General features: G+C 44.8%; 1 protein-coding gene across 2 annotated transcripts in view; it reads right to left on the bottom strand.

Moving 5' to 3' along the window:
* P2RX1 (purinergic receptor P2X 1) overlaps positions 1-19,596 on the bottom strand; it is a 126,594-nt gene that overhangs the window by 54,240 nt on the left and 52,758 nt on the right. For both annotated transcript variants that reach the window (XM_077482349.1, XM_077482350.1), the window contains exon 2: positions 8,839-8,986. In XM_077482349.1, coding sequence (XP_077338475.1) covers positions 8,839-8,986 — 148 coding nt within the window. The remainder of the gene's footprint in view (positions 1-8,838; positions 8,987-19,596) is intronic.

Consider the following 19,596-nt stretch of genomic DNA (forward strand, 5'->3'; position numbering starts at 1 on the left):
CGTACATCGTCGTGCGCTGGTCGGGAACCGGTTAAACTGTAACAACTTCAGAAAGGCTCGATAGCCGCTTCGCAAGCATGCTTGCTCTTCGCCCACCAGCCTTGCATTTACCCTATCCAGGTTGCAGCTTTGGCGGCTTCCCCCCTGCAACTCCTCCTGAGTCCCGCCAGTCGCTTCTCCTACTGGCCAATAGGATCTTAGGACTCCTGGCCAAGCGGTTCTCAGGACCCACTTCCTGATTAGCCTGGAGGAGAAGCAGGAAGACATTAGTGAATATTAATTAGCTAATGTCACACAAGCCACCTTGTTTAAGCCGATTAGAGCCCCAGGCTCTAATCATGTGCTTAAAAAAAAAAACTATTGAAATTCATAACCTGTTGTTATGGTGAATACTGTAGTATTATGGATTTGCCACCATCTCCTGACCTGGCAATAACGATCACCAGGACAGAGATTTTGGCTAAGTATACAATTTAAAACAGAATCAAAGTGTAGTATTCCTATGGCAATTGTAATAGAGATGCAGTATGTTTAACCACCTCAATACCAGGCACTTAAACACCTTCCTGCCCAGACCAATTTTGAGCTTTCAGCGCTGTCGCACTTTGAATGACAATTGCGCGGTCATGCTACACTGTACCCAAATTTTTATCATTTTTTTCCCATAAATAGAGCTTTCTTTTGGTGGTATTTGATCACCTCTACGGTTTTTATTTTTTACTAAACAAATAAAAAAAGACCGAAAATTTTGAAAAAATATATGTTTTTTTTGTTTCAGTTTCAAAACTTTGTTAATAAGTAAGTTTTCTCCTTCACTGATGGGCACTGATGGGGCTGCATTGATGGGCACTGATAAGGTGGCACTGATGGGCACTGATGAGGTGGCACCAATGAAGTGGCACTGATGAGGTGGCATTGATGGACACTGATATGTGGCACTGATAGGCGGCACTGATAGGTGGCACTGATGGGCGACACGGATGGGCACTGATAGGTGGCACACATTGGCATGGATAGGCGGCACAGATGGGCATGGATGGGCACTGATAGGTGGCACGGATGGGCACTGATAGGCGGCATTGTATTGTATTATACTGTACTGATGGATGCCAATCAGTGGCAAACAATAATGCATGCCAATCAGTGATGCCCATTGTGGGCACTGATTCGCATCCATTGTGGGCACTGACTGGCATCCCTGGTGGTCTAGGGTGGCATACCTGGTGCTGGGCATCTCTGGTGGTCTGGTGACATCCCTGGTGGTCCAGTGTGGGCATCCTCGGGGGGGGGGGGGGCAGCGCTGATAATCGATCAGCACAGACCCCCCTGTCAGAGGAGCAGCCGATCGGCTCTCCTCTACTCGCGTCTGACAGACTCGATTGAGGAAAAGCCGATCACTGGCTCTTCCTATTTACACTGTGATCAGCCGTGATGGGACACGGCTGATCACGTGGTAAAGAGTCTCAGTCGGAGACTCTTTACCGAGATCGTAGTTGCGGGGTGTCGGACTGACACCCTGCAACAACGATCGCTGCGATGCGTGCCCCCGGGGGCACGCATCGGCTCAAAATTCTGATCACGTCATATGATGTCCGGTCAGGATTTTGAAACCACTTTGCCGCCGTGTTTCTGCTATAGGGCGGCAAGTGGTTAAACATGTAAATTATATTTTTTACACACAATTTTCCTTAACCCCCCTAGCGGTAATCCCGAGTCTGGCTCGGGGTAGGAATATACTGATAGGAGCGGTAACCCCGAGCCAGACTCGGGATGGCTTCGCTCGATGCAGGGGAGGACACAGGGAGAGTTACTTACCTTGTCCCCTGGATCCAGCGATGTCCGCCGCGCTGTGTGATCGAGCCGTCCTGCGCTCGATTCACAGTGCCGAATGCCGCCGAGCTCCGTTCCCTGCAGCGTTACGGCGCACGGGGGCGGAGAACGGCGGCAAATTAAAAAAAATAAAAACACACAAAACACACACAGCACTGTAATCTTACAGATTACAATGCTGTATTAAAAAAGACACACCCCATTTGTCCCTAGTGGTCTATGCAATGCTCTGCATGCACTTTTATATTATAAATACTGTTTTTTACTGCCTGGAATTTGGAGTTTGTCCATAGCAACCAGAAAGTGTAAATTTTTCAGTGTTTTTGGATTTGATTACATTATTGAATAATTTTTATTATTCTTTATTATATTATAAACTTTATCATACCCGGGATGTCTGCTAGACTCTGGTTTGAACAGATTTAAGAGAGTTATTCCTAAGAATTACAGGACTACAAAATAAAAGCCAGATTTCCGTGCAAAATAATTGTACCGCTTTCAGCACCTAATTTCAGACAGAATCATACCGCCAGGGAGGTTAAAAGATCAGCCAATCAAGAACTGACTGAGTTAAAACATCTGACAATTTCCTATATTTCTCAGGAACTCTATAGGTTAGGTAACTGTGCTTGAATTTCTGAGCCTGTAGACTTGTTTTGCTCATCATGATAGGTTCCAACAGTCTTTCTGCGACATGTTTTTTAATTTGCTGCATATAATGAAGAATGCCACAGGAGGAGCTGTTATATACTAAGGTGGACATGAACATCAAAACTCCCAGAAAAGCAGGGGACTAGTCAGGATGTGAAAGGTGATCTTGCTAGTGGAGTACTCAAGACATATAATAAGCTAGGGGCTGATTCAATCTACCAGGCTCCACCTATAAATAAAATATCAATTTTGGGTGGACTGACTTTTTATTATTATAGGACAATGACCATTATGTACAATTAATCAAAAGCAAGTACCGTATTTATCGGTGTATAACACACGCCCAAGTTTAGGAGGGAAGTTTAAGGAAAAAAAATTACATTTTAAATGCCCATCAATGCAGCCTTAGCAGTGTTCATCTGCAGCCTTGCACAGTGTCCATCTGCAGCCTTGCCCAAAATTTCAGCATGATGGGTTTTTAAATTTAGTACCACCGAGATACACAGAGCCAGATGTCCTGTGTATTCAGTTCCTCTCGGCTCCTCTGGCAGTCCTGCCCCGTCCCGCCCCTTGGCCTGGCTCCTATGATGGACACAACACCGGTCCAATGGCGACACGTAAAGGCTAGGAGGCGGGACTGGGTGTGACTGTGAGTGGAGCTGAACCTAGCCGAGTACACAGTACACTCGGCTTGGTCTATTTCGGCGGCACTCCTCTTCCCCTCAGACAGCGGGGATCAGCGTATAACATGCACCCACAATTTTCCCCTGATTTTAAGGGGTAAAGGTGCAGGTTATATGCCGATAAATATGGTAAAAGCAATCCATTCAACTTTGAGTGTCATAATGTTGTCAGACTAAAAAAACTTTTGTGTGCCTGGGACCAAATGATTTGCCACAGTGACACAGGTAGTTCCTGTCCAAGGATTTCCTTCCACTTCTTCATGTAGGAGCGTTTAGAAAACAGGTCCACTTGTAGGGTAATTGAGCTTTTATAGAATTGTGAAATAAGGCCTTTATGTGAGAGTGCATTTAGGTAGATGTGCTCAAATTGTGTGAGTTTATTGAAGATAGGGTCTCTAATGAAAGAACTAACTTAATGTCTGTGCAAGCTTATATTTATCCTGCAGAGCAGAGCAGTAAAGTAGAGGAATCCTCTAGTCAAAGGATTGGCAAATTGGTCAAATCTCAGGAGGAGTGTGGATTGTGGGAATCCAGATTTTTTTTTTTCTTTTTGTGTAAAGTAATTCAACACGTTCCTTTTGCTTTTACTTCCTTTTTCTGTTGTGTTTCTGTATGAGAATGTTGTATGCTTCTTCAAAAGGATTAAAAAAAGTGAAATTGTGTAAAATTTTACTAGCAAACTAACAGCGCAAAGGCAGAACAGCATAATGTCATATTAGATCTGGACAAGAAACAAATACAACATGTAAAATGTATTTATAGCCCAAACTTTTTTTTGCTTTGGATAGAATAGGGGAGACTATGATTTATTGAGAAAAGAAGAATTATTTAAGAATTTCAGAATAACAACCATAAAAGGAAATACAGATGTAGCCTTATCATATCATGTAATTCCCACATATAAACATTCACACAACAAATAACACTCAATTTAATTTAGCTTGCAGCCCCTTTGGAGTTTAAGATCTGTATGGACCAGGAAGAGAAGCTATTTTGCAATCTCTGGTGTGGTAGGCAATGCTCTTCAACCATCTACCAGAAGGCAACAATCTAAGCAAACATTACCCAAGTGAAAACTATCCTACTAATCCTACATTTTGCTCTCTTGAGACATCACCTTTCCCCTCAGCTCCTCAATACTAGGTAAAACCACCACATCATTTTCTGTGCTGTTTTTAATCAACCCCTGTAAAGCATTTATATCTTAAACTGTACACAACCCTTACCAAATAGAGATGTGATAAGTCAACAGACTCTCAATGGCAGCCTTATAGAAACAGAGGAAGACCTGCTCTGAAAAACCCACCCTCTACAGCTTCCTGAGGAAATACAATCTCTGATGAACCATGCCCATCAGTTAGGATACGTGCCCTGTCTACGACAAAGCCTCCATAAGTGTTGTTCGCTAAAAATCAAACTCATGTACCCTCTTTACCTCTATGCCACCAATCACAATTGGCTGATAATTAGCTCCCCTATTTCTCCTAAAATCTATTATTAGTTTTTATTCCACAAGTTGGCCAGAGATGGTTAGCATTTTGACTGAAAAGTTAAAAAAGAAGGCTCTAGGAAAGTTTGTTCGCTTTTCTAAATGTTAGTGGGCCAAATTTATTTTATGTTCAGTCCATTCATTCCTAAATCAAATGTTAAAAGCAAACAAAATATTAAGGACAAACGAATGTTGAGAATTTTTTTCACAAATTTTCCTAAGACTTTTCCAAGAATTTTCATTCGAAATTCTAGCCATCTTTGGCCAACTTAAGTCTTATCTACATTTAACTCTAAATTATTCTTCTTGCATCAGCCCACTAGGTTCTCTATTTCCTGCCAATATGCAGCCCTGTTGCCATCCTTTATTCTCCCAACAACTATAATGTAATTTCCAAATTTTAAATATAAAGAAGTCTACCCCAAAACAGGAGACACAGCCATGAGTATATAAAGTAAACAGGAAAGGGTTTAACACACATCTTTGCAGCACCCCTGTACTACAAAGATGGGGAGTAGCATTTGCCAATTTTTACCAGCTGCTACTTGTTAATAGGGAAGTCCAGTGCCCAATGACAAAGGGTTGGGCTTAACCCCCGTAATTTTAATTTAAAAACAAGTTTCATGGGTAAAATTGCAATAAACACCCAACTAAAATCAATAAAAAGCCTTCGGATGCAACTCTTTTTGCCCTCCAAATGGGTCAACAAAGAACGTATGCCAAATATAATAGCATCCTCCCCGCTAAAGGCAAATTGGTAACTATCCAGCCTCAGTGGAACATGTATTTAAATGTGGCTGAATACCTTCTCAAAGCATTTCCAGACATGGAGGTAACAGCCATGGTAAGTCCCACACGACGATCTCTAATGCTCAGCAGGGTATACCTATCCAAAAGAGTCCAGACTTGGGAGCTGCTGGCCCCTAGAGAGATTTCCCCTTGTTCATTGCTCCAGAGATAGCCTTTTTCACAAGTTAAGAAGTAAAGAAAACTGTCCAATAGCAACACAGAACAAAAGTAACTTTTTCAATTTAGTACAGTAAAGTAAAACATTTTTATTTAGTAGAGAAATGCTAGAACCTCTGTCAGCTTTTATTGTTTTCTGGTGCTGATTTTTCTCAGTATCCTATTTAGTAAAATGTTGTCTCTAAAACAGAAAGTTAGGGGAAATCTTTATGATGAAGCCCCAGATGGTAGTTAAAGCAGTAGTAAACTCTATGTAAAAAAAAAAAAAGTTTCCACCTGCAAGGCAATATCATAATGTGCTAGACCTACCTTAAAACAAAGCCCTCCAGCAGTGCCCTGTTACCGCTACAGATGCTTCCATCTTCACCCGGTCTTCCTTTCCGGGTTTGGGCATCTGATCGGCTGAGCCGCAATGATGTCACTCGCAGCGCAGGAGTCTCGACCGCGGTACACAGCTCTGAAGGAACTTGTCGGGTGTGGTGTTCCTTCAGAGAGCATGCACAGATTGCTGTTTGCAAGAATATCTCCTAAACAATGCATGTTTTGGATATATTCATTTTACCCACAGGCAAGCTTTATTATAAGCTTACCTGTAGGTAAAAATACAATTCCAGGGTTTACTACCACTTTAAATCTGCCAGGGGTTGTAAAAAGGTAACCATTTTATCCCAAAAAAATTGAGACAGAGAAAGGGACTGAGGACAGAGATTCCCCAGTCCCTTTCTCTGCAGCCTTAGCTGCACTGGACACTGAATGAATGGGAAGTATTATAAAATAAGTTGCGCTAAAAATAAACTACCATGCTTAAAGTGACACAAAATTAGAATAGCAACTGAGGATAAAGTTAAAATGGAGAGAGGAAGATGGGACTCAATCTGAAGAAAGACACTCTATAAGGGGAAACCCTTACCAGAACAGGTGTACCCTCTTAAGAGTAGAGTCAAATGCACAGGCAGATTGAGCCCTCTGCGGGGACAGGAATATCTTCGGATACCTCCAAGCCCTCGGTGTCTTCAATGGTGAACAACGATCGTTTCAGTGAGGTGCGGAAAAGCCTGGCAGATGGACACTCCAATCGGTAAAGAGACGCACCTGGGCTCAAAGCCACGAGTGCATAAAAACGAAGGGACTCCAATCGCATAGTAACGTTAGAAAAGTAAGCCTTTAATACTAAAAGGACGAACTGTGACATCCGAAAAATAACATATACAGAAATATAAAAATCCGGCTAGTTAAAAAACAAACAAACACCCGTGTTCTGGGGTCACATGTGGCATGGTAGCGTCAGCACAAAGCTCCACCCTACATGTTTTGTAATACCTTACATCCACAGGGCCCCAGGAAGACAAAGTATTATGAAACATGTAGGGCGGTGCTTTGTGCTGACGCCACCACGCCACATGTGACCCCGGAACACGGGTGTTTGTTTGTTTTTAAATTAGCTGGCTTTTTATATTTCTGTATATGTTATTTTTCGGATGTCACTGTTCTTTTAGCAATAAAGGCTTACTTTTCTAACGTTACTACACGATTGGAGTCCCTTAGTTTTTATGCACTCGTGGCTTTGGGCCTGAGTTTATTTTTAGTGCAACTTATTTTATAATACTTATTTGCACCATAGGGATATTTGATGGTTTTTGTTGCAGCTTTTTTGTAATTTTTGTGTGGGATTTATTTATTTATTTTTCACAACATGAAGCATAGTAAATACAGTTTAGATTACTATGCTTCCAGTTATGAATGATCACAATGACACAATAAATGATCAGTAATTATCACTCACTGTGTTCATTTGGAAATGGAAGGGTCTGGTAAATGACATATTTACCAGCTCCTTTCCTTGCTCTCCATCCTGAGACAATGCCCTGCAGCAGCCGATGTTAGAGGAGAGGAGGCAAGCCCGAAGCACAGCAGGAGGAGGGGGGGACCAGGTGAGCACATAGGGGGCTGAGGCGGGAATAAAGAAGAGGAACAGGGACAGGAGGGGCAGCATTTACTGGTACCGATCCATTGTATTTTCCTACTGCAGCAGCTGAATGATGGCAGGAGGCAGAGGAGGGGAGGCCAACTTTCAGCTGCTGCAGGAGGAAAATACAGGGTATCAGTTCCTGTAAATGCTGCCTACAATGCCCTCCTGTCCAGGTTGGCAAGGAAGGATCACGGTCTACACGTCACTTGCCTGCGATCGACAGGTAGATCAAGATCGACGGGTTGCCGACCCCCGCAGATGAATATGGGAAAATAAAAGAAGAACTACAGTTAACAAATTGTAAGCTGTTATACCAATAGTTTTTTCCCCTTTTAGGACAAAAGTTTTACATAAATAAATAAAAGATGACCATTTTAAGGAGCCCTATAAGTGTTAAATAGTTTGTCTCAACCCTCCAACTGTCACTTGTGCTGGACAGCTTGGTCTGTTAAGCTGGTCATACATTTATCATTTTTTTCATTCAACCAGTGGGTTGAATAAAAAAAAAAGACCCGATTCCCCCATCCACACACTTGATGTAGATGGGGAAATCATTACTACTGAGTTATTGTATTCTGACAGCCTTCCCTGACATCCTGGCACAGATTGTTTGGGAAAAACCTGACAGACTGGTTGTACACAAGTCAATCAGTAGATCGACTTCTCTAAAATCAGTCTGCCCATACATAGATCGAAATTCACTCGGTCCCTGCTGAATCGGCTGAATTTCAATCCATATACGGCTGTCTTTAAAGGAAGTTGAAAAATAACAGACTTACCGGCTGGATCACCAGGTGAAAATTAGAAAAAAAAATGAAATGAAATTTAACTAATGCTGCCATCACCTTTTAAGAGTTAGTAAGCTGCAATATAATATATTTTTGTTTTTGTGGTAATAACCACTTTAAAATGGTATTAAACTCTCCTATTTTATTTTTTACCTACAGGCAAGCTTATAGTAAGGCTTACCTGTAGGTAAAATGAATATCTCCTAAACGTGCACCGTTTAGCAGATATTCTAGCGAGCAGCCAGTGATGTCCCTAGCACATACGTCCATGCTGTTCCTTCAGAGCTGTGTGCCGTGGTAGAGACTTCTGCCCATGCATGTGACATCAAACAGGTAAGTCCTTCATAATATGCGGATATGTGATGCATACTCACACATATTGAATTTGCCTTGCAGGGGGAAACTTTTTTTTAAGCGTTTACTACCATTTTAAAATAAAAATGGACTGACTTTGCATCTTACCTGTGGAGGGAACACATAGTCAGCTACATCCCAGATCTCTCTTCCTATACCTGGAAGATCGGTAACGGCTAATCCTTTTAATTTTATGGAGACTGAACTGATGATGTCATCTACATCTTGGTAGCCTTTTTCATACAAAAACACCCACCTAAATATAAACATTAATAAAAACCGCAATTAGAATTCTGAACACACGATAAAATAACCTGCAAGTACCACTGCAAAACGTATTTAATGCACAAGGTAAACATTATTAGAGCCATTTTACTTTAAATAATATTCCCCATTTGTAAGTACATACGTGAATCTTGTATATTAGTAAATCGCTTTCTACACAAGACATTTTGTAATTCATGGTTCTTAAAAAGTCTCTTTACTACCTGTAGCGTACCAAAAGCAATATATGCCAGCACACCAGTGGCGTAACTAGAACCTGCTGGGGCCCTTCCCTCTGAGCCCGGTGGCGTAAACGCCAAGGCCCGGTCGCAAGTGTGACGTTTGTGACCCTGGTAGTTCTGCCACTGGCATCTGTTTATTTTAATTTTTATTGTATTTTTCTACAATTTATTTATTTATTGTTGTACAATATTATTTTTTACAAATATTTTTAAAACTTTTTTAATAGTTGGGGGGCTTTGGTGAGATATCAGGGGTCTAAGCAGACCTCTGATGTTTCACATTTGAGACCGAGAAAGGAGATTGAGAACAGCTACACAGAATGAACGGACAGGAATAGCTCTGTATAGAGCTGTCCCTTTATTCACAAACTGAAGCACAAACTGAAGCATAGTAAATACAGTTTACTACGTTTCAGTTATGAATGGACTGAGTCTGTGATTGGTATGGAACACTGACTCCATTCAGAAAAGGCTTCATCCTGACAGATACCCTGCAGCAGTCAGCAGGAGAGGGAAGGGGGGAACTCTGCTGAGCTGTGGGGACAAGGGGAGGGGCCAGGAGAGAGCACGGAGGGTCAGGAAAAAGTACAGGGGAGCTGGAGACCACACGGGGGGCAGCAGAAAGAAGCTTCATAGGAGGCGCAGTGGGTGCGGCTGCATATAGAAGAACTGATCTTTCCATTTCCCCCACTTCTCAACTCCCTCCCGCAGGCTTTCAGCAGCTGCAGATGGAAAATGGAGAGATCATTTTCTCTGTATCAGTGTTTCTCAACATTTTACCAGTTAAGGCACAACATATTGCTTCTTCACGGCCTGTCAAATGCCTCTGAAAAGCGATCTGAGCCTGCATCGCTTTTCAGAAGAATGGTAGTTTCTTGTTGGTATTATGGACCGGCTCTAAAAAAATCAGTTCTAATCATAAAGAAAAAGGGGGTCAGGATTAAAAGTAATGTGTATACATACACACGCATGTAAACACACATGTACGCACATACACACACATGTACATGCATGTATAAATACACACACACACATGCACACATATAAACATACACACATGCACACACACACATATGAAACATACACACGAGCAAACACACAAACATGCACACACACACACACACACACATAAGCCGCGTACACACGGGCGGACTGTCTGGCCTACTTAGTCCGCCGAAACACATTTCAGCGGACAGTCCGCTCGTGTGTGGGCTTTTTCAGCGTGCAGTCTGGCGGACTAAGTATTTCGGAATTTCCGTAATACTGTCCGTCGGACTCGCATTTCGGTGGACAATCCGCCCGTGTGTGTGCCAGTCCGCCGTACTTTTGAAATGAGCGGACTTTTCCCGCCCGGAGAAAAGTCCGCTCATTTCGAGCGGGTATCCAGGTAGGCGGGGCCCGCGAAGGAGACGTCGCTGGCCCCGCCGCCTGGTATGGACTTAAAGGGGTCCCCCCCAAGTCCACAACAGACCCTTGTCCGAGCACGCTACCCGGCCGGCCAGGAAAGGGGGGCGAGCGAGCGCCCCCCCTCCTGAGCCGTACCAGGCCGCGTGCCCTCAACATGGGGGGGTGCCTTGTGACATAAAGCCATGTGACACCGCCCCATTGTCCCTATATAAGTGGCCGCACAGTGCGTCCCTGGCATTCCGGCCGGAGAGATCGTCGAGGCAACATCTCCTGGAGAAGAAGGAGAAGAAGAAGAAGAAGAATAAGAAGAACGGAAGGCGGCGGCGACGGCGGCGACAGAAGAACCGAAGAGGGGGACAAGACCCCCGAAGTCGGGAGAAGAGGCCGGCGGCGAGGAAGAAAGCCGGACTCCTCCGCTAGCAAAAGAGCTACAAGAAGATAGCGGAGGAGTCCGGCGAGAAGACCCCCGAAGACGGAAGACCCCGGAGCTGTGCAATAAAGTATTTTATCTCGTGTGTTGTGTTTTTTTTGGTACTTTTATTTTACAGGTGAATGGGTAGGGGTACATTGTAGACCCCCGAGAAGACCCCCGAAGACGGAAGACCCCCGGAGCTGTGCAATAAAGTATTTTATCTCGTGTGTTGTGTTTTTTTTGGTACTTTTATTTTACAGGTGAATGGGTAGGGGTACATTGTACCCCATACTCATTCACATAGGGTGGGGGGCCGGTATCCGGGGGCCCCCTTATTAAAGGGGGCTCCCGGATTCCGATAAGCCCCCCGCCCGCAGACCCCGACAACCAACAGCCAGGGTTGTCGGGAAGAGGCCCTTGTCCTCATCAACATGGGGACAAGGTGCTTTGGGGTGGGGGGGGCCCATGTTGAGGGCACGCGGCCTGGTACGGCTCAGGAGGGGGGGGGCGCTCGCTCGCCCCCCTTTCCTGGCCGGCCGGGTAGCGTGCTCGGACAAGGGTCTGTTGTGGACTTGGGGGGGACCCCCACGCCGATTTTTTTCGGCGTTGGTGTTCCCCTTTAAGTCCATACCAGGCGGCGGGGCCAGCGACGTCTCCTTCGCGGGCCCCGCCTACCTGGAGACGCGCTCGAAATGAGCGGACTTTCCTCTGCGTGTGTGGCAAATTAGCAGGCAAATTAGTAGGCCGCTAGGCCCCTGTTAGTGCGAGGCCTTAGGCGACCGCCTAATTTGCCTAATTAGAGAGCGGCCTCTGTGTAGCCAGCATGGAGAGTGAAGGTACAGTGCTGAAGCTACCGATTTTTAAAAAGGCGATCTATATATGTTTGTATGCATGTGTGTGTGTTTATATGTGTGTGTCTACATGTTTTGGTGTGTGCATGTGTGTGTGTGTTTTATATGTGTATGTGCGTTTATTTGTATGCATGTGTATATGTTTATATGTGTGTGTGTGCATGTGTGTGCGTGTGCATGTGTATATGTTTATATATAGCCGCGTACACACAGGGCGGACTGTCTGGCCAACTTAGTCCGTCAGACAATCCGACGGACAGTCCGTCATACTTTCGAATGAACGGACTTGACCACACACACCACTTTTTGAGCGGACTAATACGGCGTACTAAGTCCGCCATACTATCCGCCCTACTTTTGAAATGAACGGACTCGCCCACACACGTGGAGGAAAGTCCGCTCATTTCGAGCGCGTCTCCAGGTAGGCGGGGCCCGCGGAGTATACGTCGCTGGCCCCGCCGCCTGGTATGGACTTAAAGGGGAACCTCAACGCCGAAAAAAATCGGCGTGGGGGTCCCCCCAAAGTCCACAACAGACCCTTGTCCGAGCACGCTACCCGGCCGGCCAGGAAAGGAGGGGCGAGCGAGCGCCCTGCCCCTCCTGAGCCGTACCAGGCCGCGTGCCCTCAACATGTGGGGTGCCTTGGGGAAGGGGGGGCCGCGCGGCCCCCCCACCCCAAAGCACCTTGTCCCCATGTTGATGAGGACAAGGGCCTCTTCCTGACAACCCTGGCCGTTGGTTGTCGGGGTCTGCGGGCGGGGGGCATATCGGAATCCGGGAGCCCCCTTTAATAAGGGGGCCCCCGGATACCGGCCCCCCACCCTATGTGAATGAGTATGGGGTACAATGTACCCCTACCCATTCACCTGTAAAATAAAGTACAAAAAAAACACAACACACAAGATAAAATAATTTATTGCACAGCTCCGGGGGTCTTCCGTCTTCGGGGGTCTTCTCGCCGGACTCCTCCGCTATCTTCTTGTAGCTCTTTTACTAGCGGAGGAGCCCGGCATTCTTCTTCGTCGCCGCGGCCTCTTCTTCCGACTTCGGGGGTCTTGTCCCCCTCTTCGGTTCTTCTGCCGGGCCACCGCACCTTCTTATAGCTCTTTTACAGGCGGTGGCCCGGTCTTCTGTCGCCGCCGCCGCTGCCTTCCGTTCTTCTTCTTCTTCTCCTGGAGATGTTGACTCGACGTTCTCTCCGGCCGCAATGCCAGGGACGCGCTGCGCTGCGACTTATATAGGGACAAGGGGCGGTGTCACATGGGTTGATGTCACATGGGTTGGTGTCACATGGTGACCCCGCCCCCTTACGATGTCACAGTCCCGGAGGATGCTGGGACTGTCGCCATGTGACATCAACCCATGTGACCAACCCATGTGACATCAACCCATGTGACACCGCCCCTTGTCCCTATATAAGTCGCAGTGCAGCGCCTCCCTGGCATTGCGGCCGGAGAGAACGTCGAGTCAACATCTCCAGGAGAAGAAGAAGAACGGATGGCGGCGGCGACAGAAGACCGGGCCACCGCCTGTAAAAGAGCTATAAGAAGGCGCGGTGGCCCGGCAGAAGAACCGAAGAGGGGGACAAGACCCTCGAAGTCGGAAGAAGAGGCCGCGGCGACGAAGAAGAATGCCGGGCTCCTCCGCGTTGGGGTTCCCCTTTAAGTCCATACCAGGCGGCGGGGCCAGCGACGTATCCTTCGCGGGCCCCGCCTACCTGGAGATGCGCTCGAAATGAGCGGACTTTCCTCCGCGTGTGTGGGCGAGTCCGTTCATTTCAAAAGTAGGGTGGATAGTACGGCGGCCTTAGTACGCCGTATTAGTCCGCTGAAAAAGTGCCGTGTGTGGGCAAGTAGCCCGTTCGGAAAGTCCGACGGACAGTCTGGCGGGAAGTCCGCCAGACTAAGTACGTCGGACAGACGGCTACGTGTGTACGCGGCTTTAGAAGTACAAAAGCCACACACATTCACACACACAGGCTGCTAGCATTTCATTTTAGCCTAGTTCACACCCATGCATTTTTTTCAGTTTTGCAGAAACACACTACAGTCCATTTAACATGGTATCCTATGGGTCACGTTCACATCTATGCATTTTATGGAAAGGGCCAGGGACATTTTTCTAGTTGACTGATATTCCAAGACTCTTTTCATATATAGCATATGGGTATTATATGTAGCGACATAACTTATAAATTACTTTTATTATTGAGATTGAAATTTTGGATACGCTTCAGGTACCCCTGATGACGCATGTGCGATCGCAATTTAAAACCACATACAGGTTTTTTCATCTGCTAGTAGTTTTATTTTTCGTTTTCAACGCTGTTTGTATTTTAAATGCTATCTGTACATTGGAAACTCGGTGGAGTCCTTTTTACAGCATCTGACTTTATGCAATAAAGAAAAAAAATGTTGGTGTTAAAACATATTACACGATTTGGAGCACTTTTTATTTTTCATGAGCCTTCACGCTGGCAAATGTTTGGGAAGTTTGCGTTGACTGATCACCTGAGCTGTGGAGTCTGCAGATAGGAGACACCCGTTTTTTCACATTTGGTCGTCTGAAGCCGGAATTTGTGACATTATACGCGGTGACTGACCTCCCTTCAACAGGGGGTCGCTGATGATCTGGTAAGCCCCCATCTTTTTTGTGGTGATTAAAGGTGACGGGTCCCACGTGGTCAAGTATATTATTATTATTTTTATTCAATCAATCAAGTCACACTATCTGTTGGATTTTTTTTGATATTTCTATGGACATTTATTTATGATTTATGGACTCACATATGAATTAATTTTTATTAATTTTTTATTGCACATTTATATGTTAATATTGATTTCGTTTGAATGCCACTTTATTTTGGTTTTGGATTGTCACCATTTTTGCATGTTTCACTTGTGTGATTATTTAATCATTGTTTATTGAACAAGTGCTGCACTTTATTTTTTTCTTTGCATTTCTGTGCCCAGTATCTGGGTTATGGTGTTCAGCTGCTGTTCGTTGTTTAGGTTTAACTGAGCGCCGATATTTACCTACTTATATACTCTACTTCTTAACCACTTCCCACCCGGCCAATGTATATATACGGCGGGTGGGAGCCGCCTGCTCCTGATAGGACGTTCAGGAACGTCATTCAGGAGCAGCGGGATCGCGCGCGCGCGCGCCCGCGCAGCGGCGCGATCCCGATGTGCTCGTGTCACCCGGACACGGCACATCTCAGATCGGCAGGAGGGCTCTGTGATTGGCCCTCCTGATCACATGACGGCCGTGTCCAATCACGGCCGTCATGTGATGTAAACAAACAGCCGGTTGCTAGGCAATCGGCTCTCCTCTCCTCACACGGAAGTCACCGCTGAGAAGAGGAGAGCAGAACGCTGCAGCCGGCTGATGATCAGTGAGTATGGGCTGCTTTTCACAGCTTTTTACTCACTGATCATCAGTGTAGTGTAAACACACAACACACCACACAGTGAAAACACAGTCCCCACATATGTCCCCAAAACACACATGTCCCCAAAACATACATGTCCCCAAATAATAAAAACACATGTCCCTAATAATAAAAACATGTCCCCCACATATGTCCCACTAAAATCACATGTCCCAATGATTATCTGCACACATATGTACGTGATCACCTGCACACATATGTACATGATCATTTGCGTACATATGTCCGTGATCACACAAACCAATTATTATACACTTAACGGAATTTTTTTTACCAAAAACATGTAGCAGAATACATTTTGGCTTAAATTTATGACAAAATTTGATTTTATTGGATTTCTTTTCAAATAGAAAAAAGAAAATATTGTTTTTTTCCCAAATTTCCGCTTTTTTTGCGCTTATATCGCAAAAAAAAAAAAAACGGAGTCGTGAATAAATAACACCAAAATAAAGCTCTATTTGTGCGAACAAAATGATAACAATTTCATTTGGGTACAGTGTAGCATGACCGCGCAATTGTCACTGAAAGCGCTAGAGCGCTGAAAGCTGAAAATTGGGCTGGGAAGGAAGGGGGTGAAAGTGCCCTGTATTGAAGTGGTTAAGTTATGGAGACAAGGAGAGAGGTATTTCTGTAGTCCTATCCGGGAGTGGCTCCTCAATAGATACAGTACAGTGTGGGAGCAATGTCACAAACAGGAGATATGTTACTGGCAGGATTACCATGTGAAGTTAAAGGAAAAGAGAGTGTCGCACCCTCCTAGTTGGCCAAGTTGTTAGACAAATTTAGTTGGTTCCCCTGTAGGCAGAGGAGCATGGGGTTAATTCTTTAGGAGGCTGTTCAGTGCTTTACAGGCTGTGCTCTGTTACCACCCCCTGTCTCCTAGAACACACTGGAAGTCTCCAGAACATAGTGGGTAGAGGGACAGAGGCTGCAACCTAAATATTTATGGGGGTTTCTACCAATTCATGGGGAGGTGGGCCTAAAAGGTGGGGAAACAACCCATAAATATTTTGAAGTCTGGGAGCAGAGTCCAGGGTCCAGCTGTCTGGAGGTGACCCTTGTGCTGGGGGCCTCTGCCCCTTAGGCAGAGAGGAGGAGAAGGATAGAGAGAGAAAAAGTAGGAGGAGGAGGAAGTAGAGAGGTCACATCTAGGCTTAGCTGCAGTCTCATAGCCAAGCCAGAAACAGCCTGTCCAGCAGAAAGGCCAAGGCAGCAGCCAGTCTGGATCCTGGGAGCTTCTTAAAAGGGACTGAGTGAGTTCAGAGCAGCCATCACACCCTACGAGGGCAGTGAAAGACAGCCAGGGGCAGGCTATTTCTTTGACCTTGGGACCAGAGCAGCTACGTGCCCTGCAATACAGCCAGGTGTGGTGTTTTTAACACAACTATTTGGAAATGCTATTCCTTTTTTGTTTCTGCACTACCACTCCCACAACTGTGGAGTGCAGTTTGCATCTTGGATTAGAGCAGCCAGAGACTTAGCAGGTTTGTACTTGATTCTGCAGTTTCTTTAGTTTGGGTATCCCATGCACCCCCAATCCCTTTCCAAGTTAACTGTTCCTAAAAAAAAAAAAAAACACCAAAAAACCAACACCCCTAGATCTTTTCTGAGCCATCTGAAAGTGTGTGGAAATGCAGTTTGCCTGGCTGTGGGTGCTGTAAGGGGGAAATAGGCCAAAAATCCAGCATCTCCTTTGGGGGTAGCATTACATTGGCACTAGTATGCTGCAACATATTACATGTTCTTCTATTTACAGTACATATACTTTAAGTGTTGGGGTGGACTTTAGTGTTAGGGACACCTTGGAGGTGTAGTTATGAAAAATTTGCATAGCAATTTATCCAGTAAAAGTGCATGTACATTCGTTCTGTGCAAAAAATCAATAAATAATATTATTAGGCTATTTTCTATGCTGGGGTAATATTTTTCATTAATTAAAGTGAAAAATATAGTATTTGGCCACTGGATGCTGGTAAGTATCACTGGGATTTCCTATGATTCCTAGCGCCATCTAGTGGCTAAATGAAGTATTTTATATTTTAGACGGATGAAAAACATTTGTCCAGCACAAGAACCAGCTTAATAAAATTCGTTTTTTGCCCCTTTCGCACAGAATGTGAATAAACTTTCAATGGGCTAATTGCTTTGCAATTCTTTTGTAAATACCCCCCCCCCCCCCTTGTGTTAGGAGACCATGTAATTGCCGTTTAAAACTCTTTAGGCACAGTTCACAAACACATGGATGCATTAATGAACAAAATAAACCCATTTTCTTTTCAGGAAAGCAAAACATCCTTACACTGGAGTTCCACAGAACGAAAACATTTATCATTCAATGTCTAAGCTTGCCTTCAGCTAAATCTTGTCAGTAAATTCAATCCCTTTGTTGACTTTACCAGCTGCACATCAAAGCACATCATGTTTAAGCCCTGCCATAGATTCTGCAGCATACAGATATGTACTGTCTCTTGACTCTAGGACAGTCTTTTACAGTCTGTACTTTCCCAACGCTTCAAAGACAGCAGTTTACTTGTGTTTTACATGAGACTAATACTTTTTTATTTTTTATTTTTATGTTGTCATCATACAGTTCCTCTGTGGCAATGCCCCCCTTGGCAGACCAGTTACAAGGCTGCACATAAGCATGCAATGGCCCAGTCAGGTCTCCATTTATTTCATTCCTCAGGCAGGTATCCATTTTTTTTTTTTTGCATGCCTCAGTCAAGTCTTTGTTTATTGCATGCCTCAGTCAGATCTCCACTTATTGCATGCTTCAGTCAGGTCTCCGTTTTATGCATGCCTCAGCCAGGTCTCCATTCATTGCATGTGTCACCAATTTTTTCCCAATACTTGGTAAAGAGGGAGAAAGATCTGGCTTTCCTATTCCACCTAAAACATGCTATACCAGGGACCCAAAAATAACAAAAAAATAAACCCTACATTTGGAATTGGCAAGATTGGAAAATCCTGATATACAGTGCCTTGCGAAAGTATTCAGCCCCCTTGAACTTTTCAACCTTTTGCCACATTTCAGGCTTCAAACATAAAGATATAACATTTTTATTTTTTGTGAAGAATCACCAACAAGTGGGACACAATTGTGAAGTGGAACGAAATCTATTGGATTTTTGAAACTTTTTTAACTAATAAAAAAATGAAAAGTGGGGCGTGCAAAATTATTCGGCCCCCTTGCGTTAATACTTTGTAGAGCCACCTTTTGCTGCGATTACAGCTGCAAGTCGCTTGGGGTATGTCTCTATCAGTTTTGCACATCGAGAGACTGAAATTCTTGCCCATTCTTCCTTGCAAAACAGCTCGAGCTCAGTGAGGTTGGATGGAGAGCATTTGTGAACAGCAGTTTTCAGCTCTTTCCACAGATTCTCGATTGGATTCAGGTCTGGACTTTGACTTGGCCATTCTAACACCTGGATACGTTTATTTGTGAACCATTCCTTTGTAGATTTTGCTGTATGTTTGGGATCATTGTCTTGTTGGAAGATAAATCTCCGTCCCAGTTTCAGGTCTTTTGCGGACTCCAACAGGTTTTCATCCAGAATGGTCCTGTATTTGGCTGCATCCATCTTCCCCTCAATTTTAACCATCTTCCCTGTCCCTGCTGAAGAAAAGCAGGCCCAAACCATGATGTTGCCACCACCATGTTCGACAGTGGGGATGGTGTGTTGAGGGTGATGAGCTGTGTTGCTTTTACGCCAAACATATTGTTTTGCATTGTGGGCAAAAAGTTCGATTTTGGTTTCTGACCAGAGCACCTTCTTCCACATGTTTGGTGCGTCTCCCAGGTGGCTTGTGGCAAACTTTAGATGAGACTTTTTATGGATATCTTTGAGAAATGGCTTTCTTCTTGCCACTCTTCCATAAAGGCCAGATTTATGAAGTGTACGACTGATTGTTGTCCTATGGACAGACTCTCCCACCTCAGCTGTAGTTCTCTGCAGTTCATCCAGAGTGATCATGGGCCTCTTGGCTGCATCTCTGATCAGTCTTCTCCTTGACTGAGCTGAAAGTTTAGAGGGACGGCCAGGTCTTGGTAGATTTGTAGTGGTCTGATACTCCTTCCATTTCAAAATGATTGCTTGCACAGTGCTCCTTGGGAAATCTTTTTGTATCCAAATCCGGCTTTAAACTTCTCCACAACAGTATTACGGACCTGCCTGGTGTGTTCCTTGGTCTTCATGATGCTCTCTGCGCTTTCAACAGAACCCTGAGACTATCACA

Source organism: Lithobates pipiens, unplaced genomic scaffold, assembly GCF_037356315.1.
Source record: "Lithobates pipiens isolate NorthernLeopardFrog02 unplaced genomic scaffold, aLitPip1_a1.2 Scaffold_16, whole genome shotgun sequence".
Taxonomy (NCBI): Eukaryota; Metazoa; Chordata; class Amphibia; order Anura; family Ranidae; genus Lithobates; species Lithobates pipiens.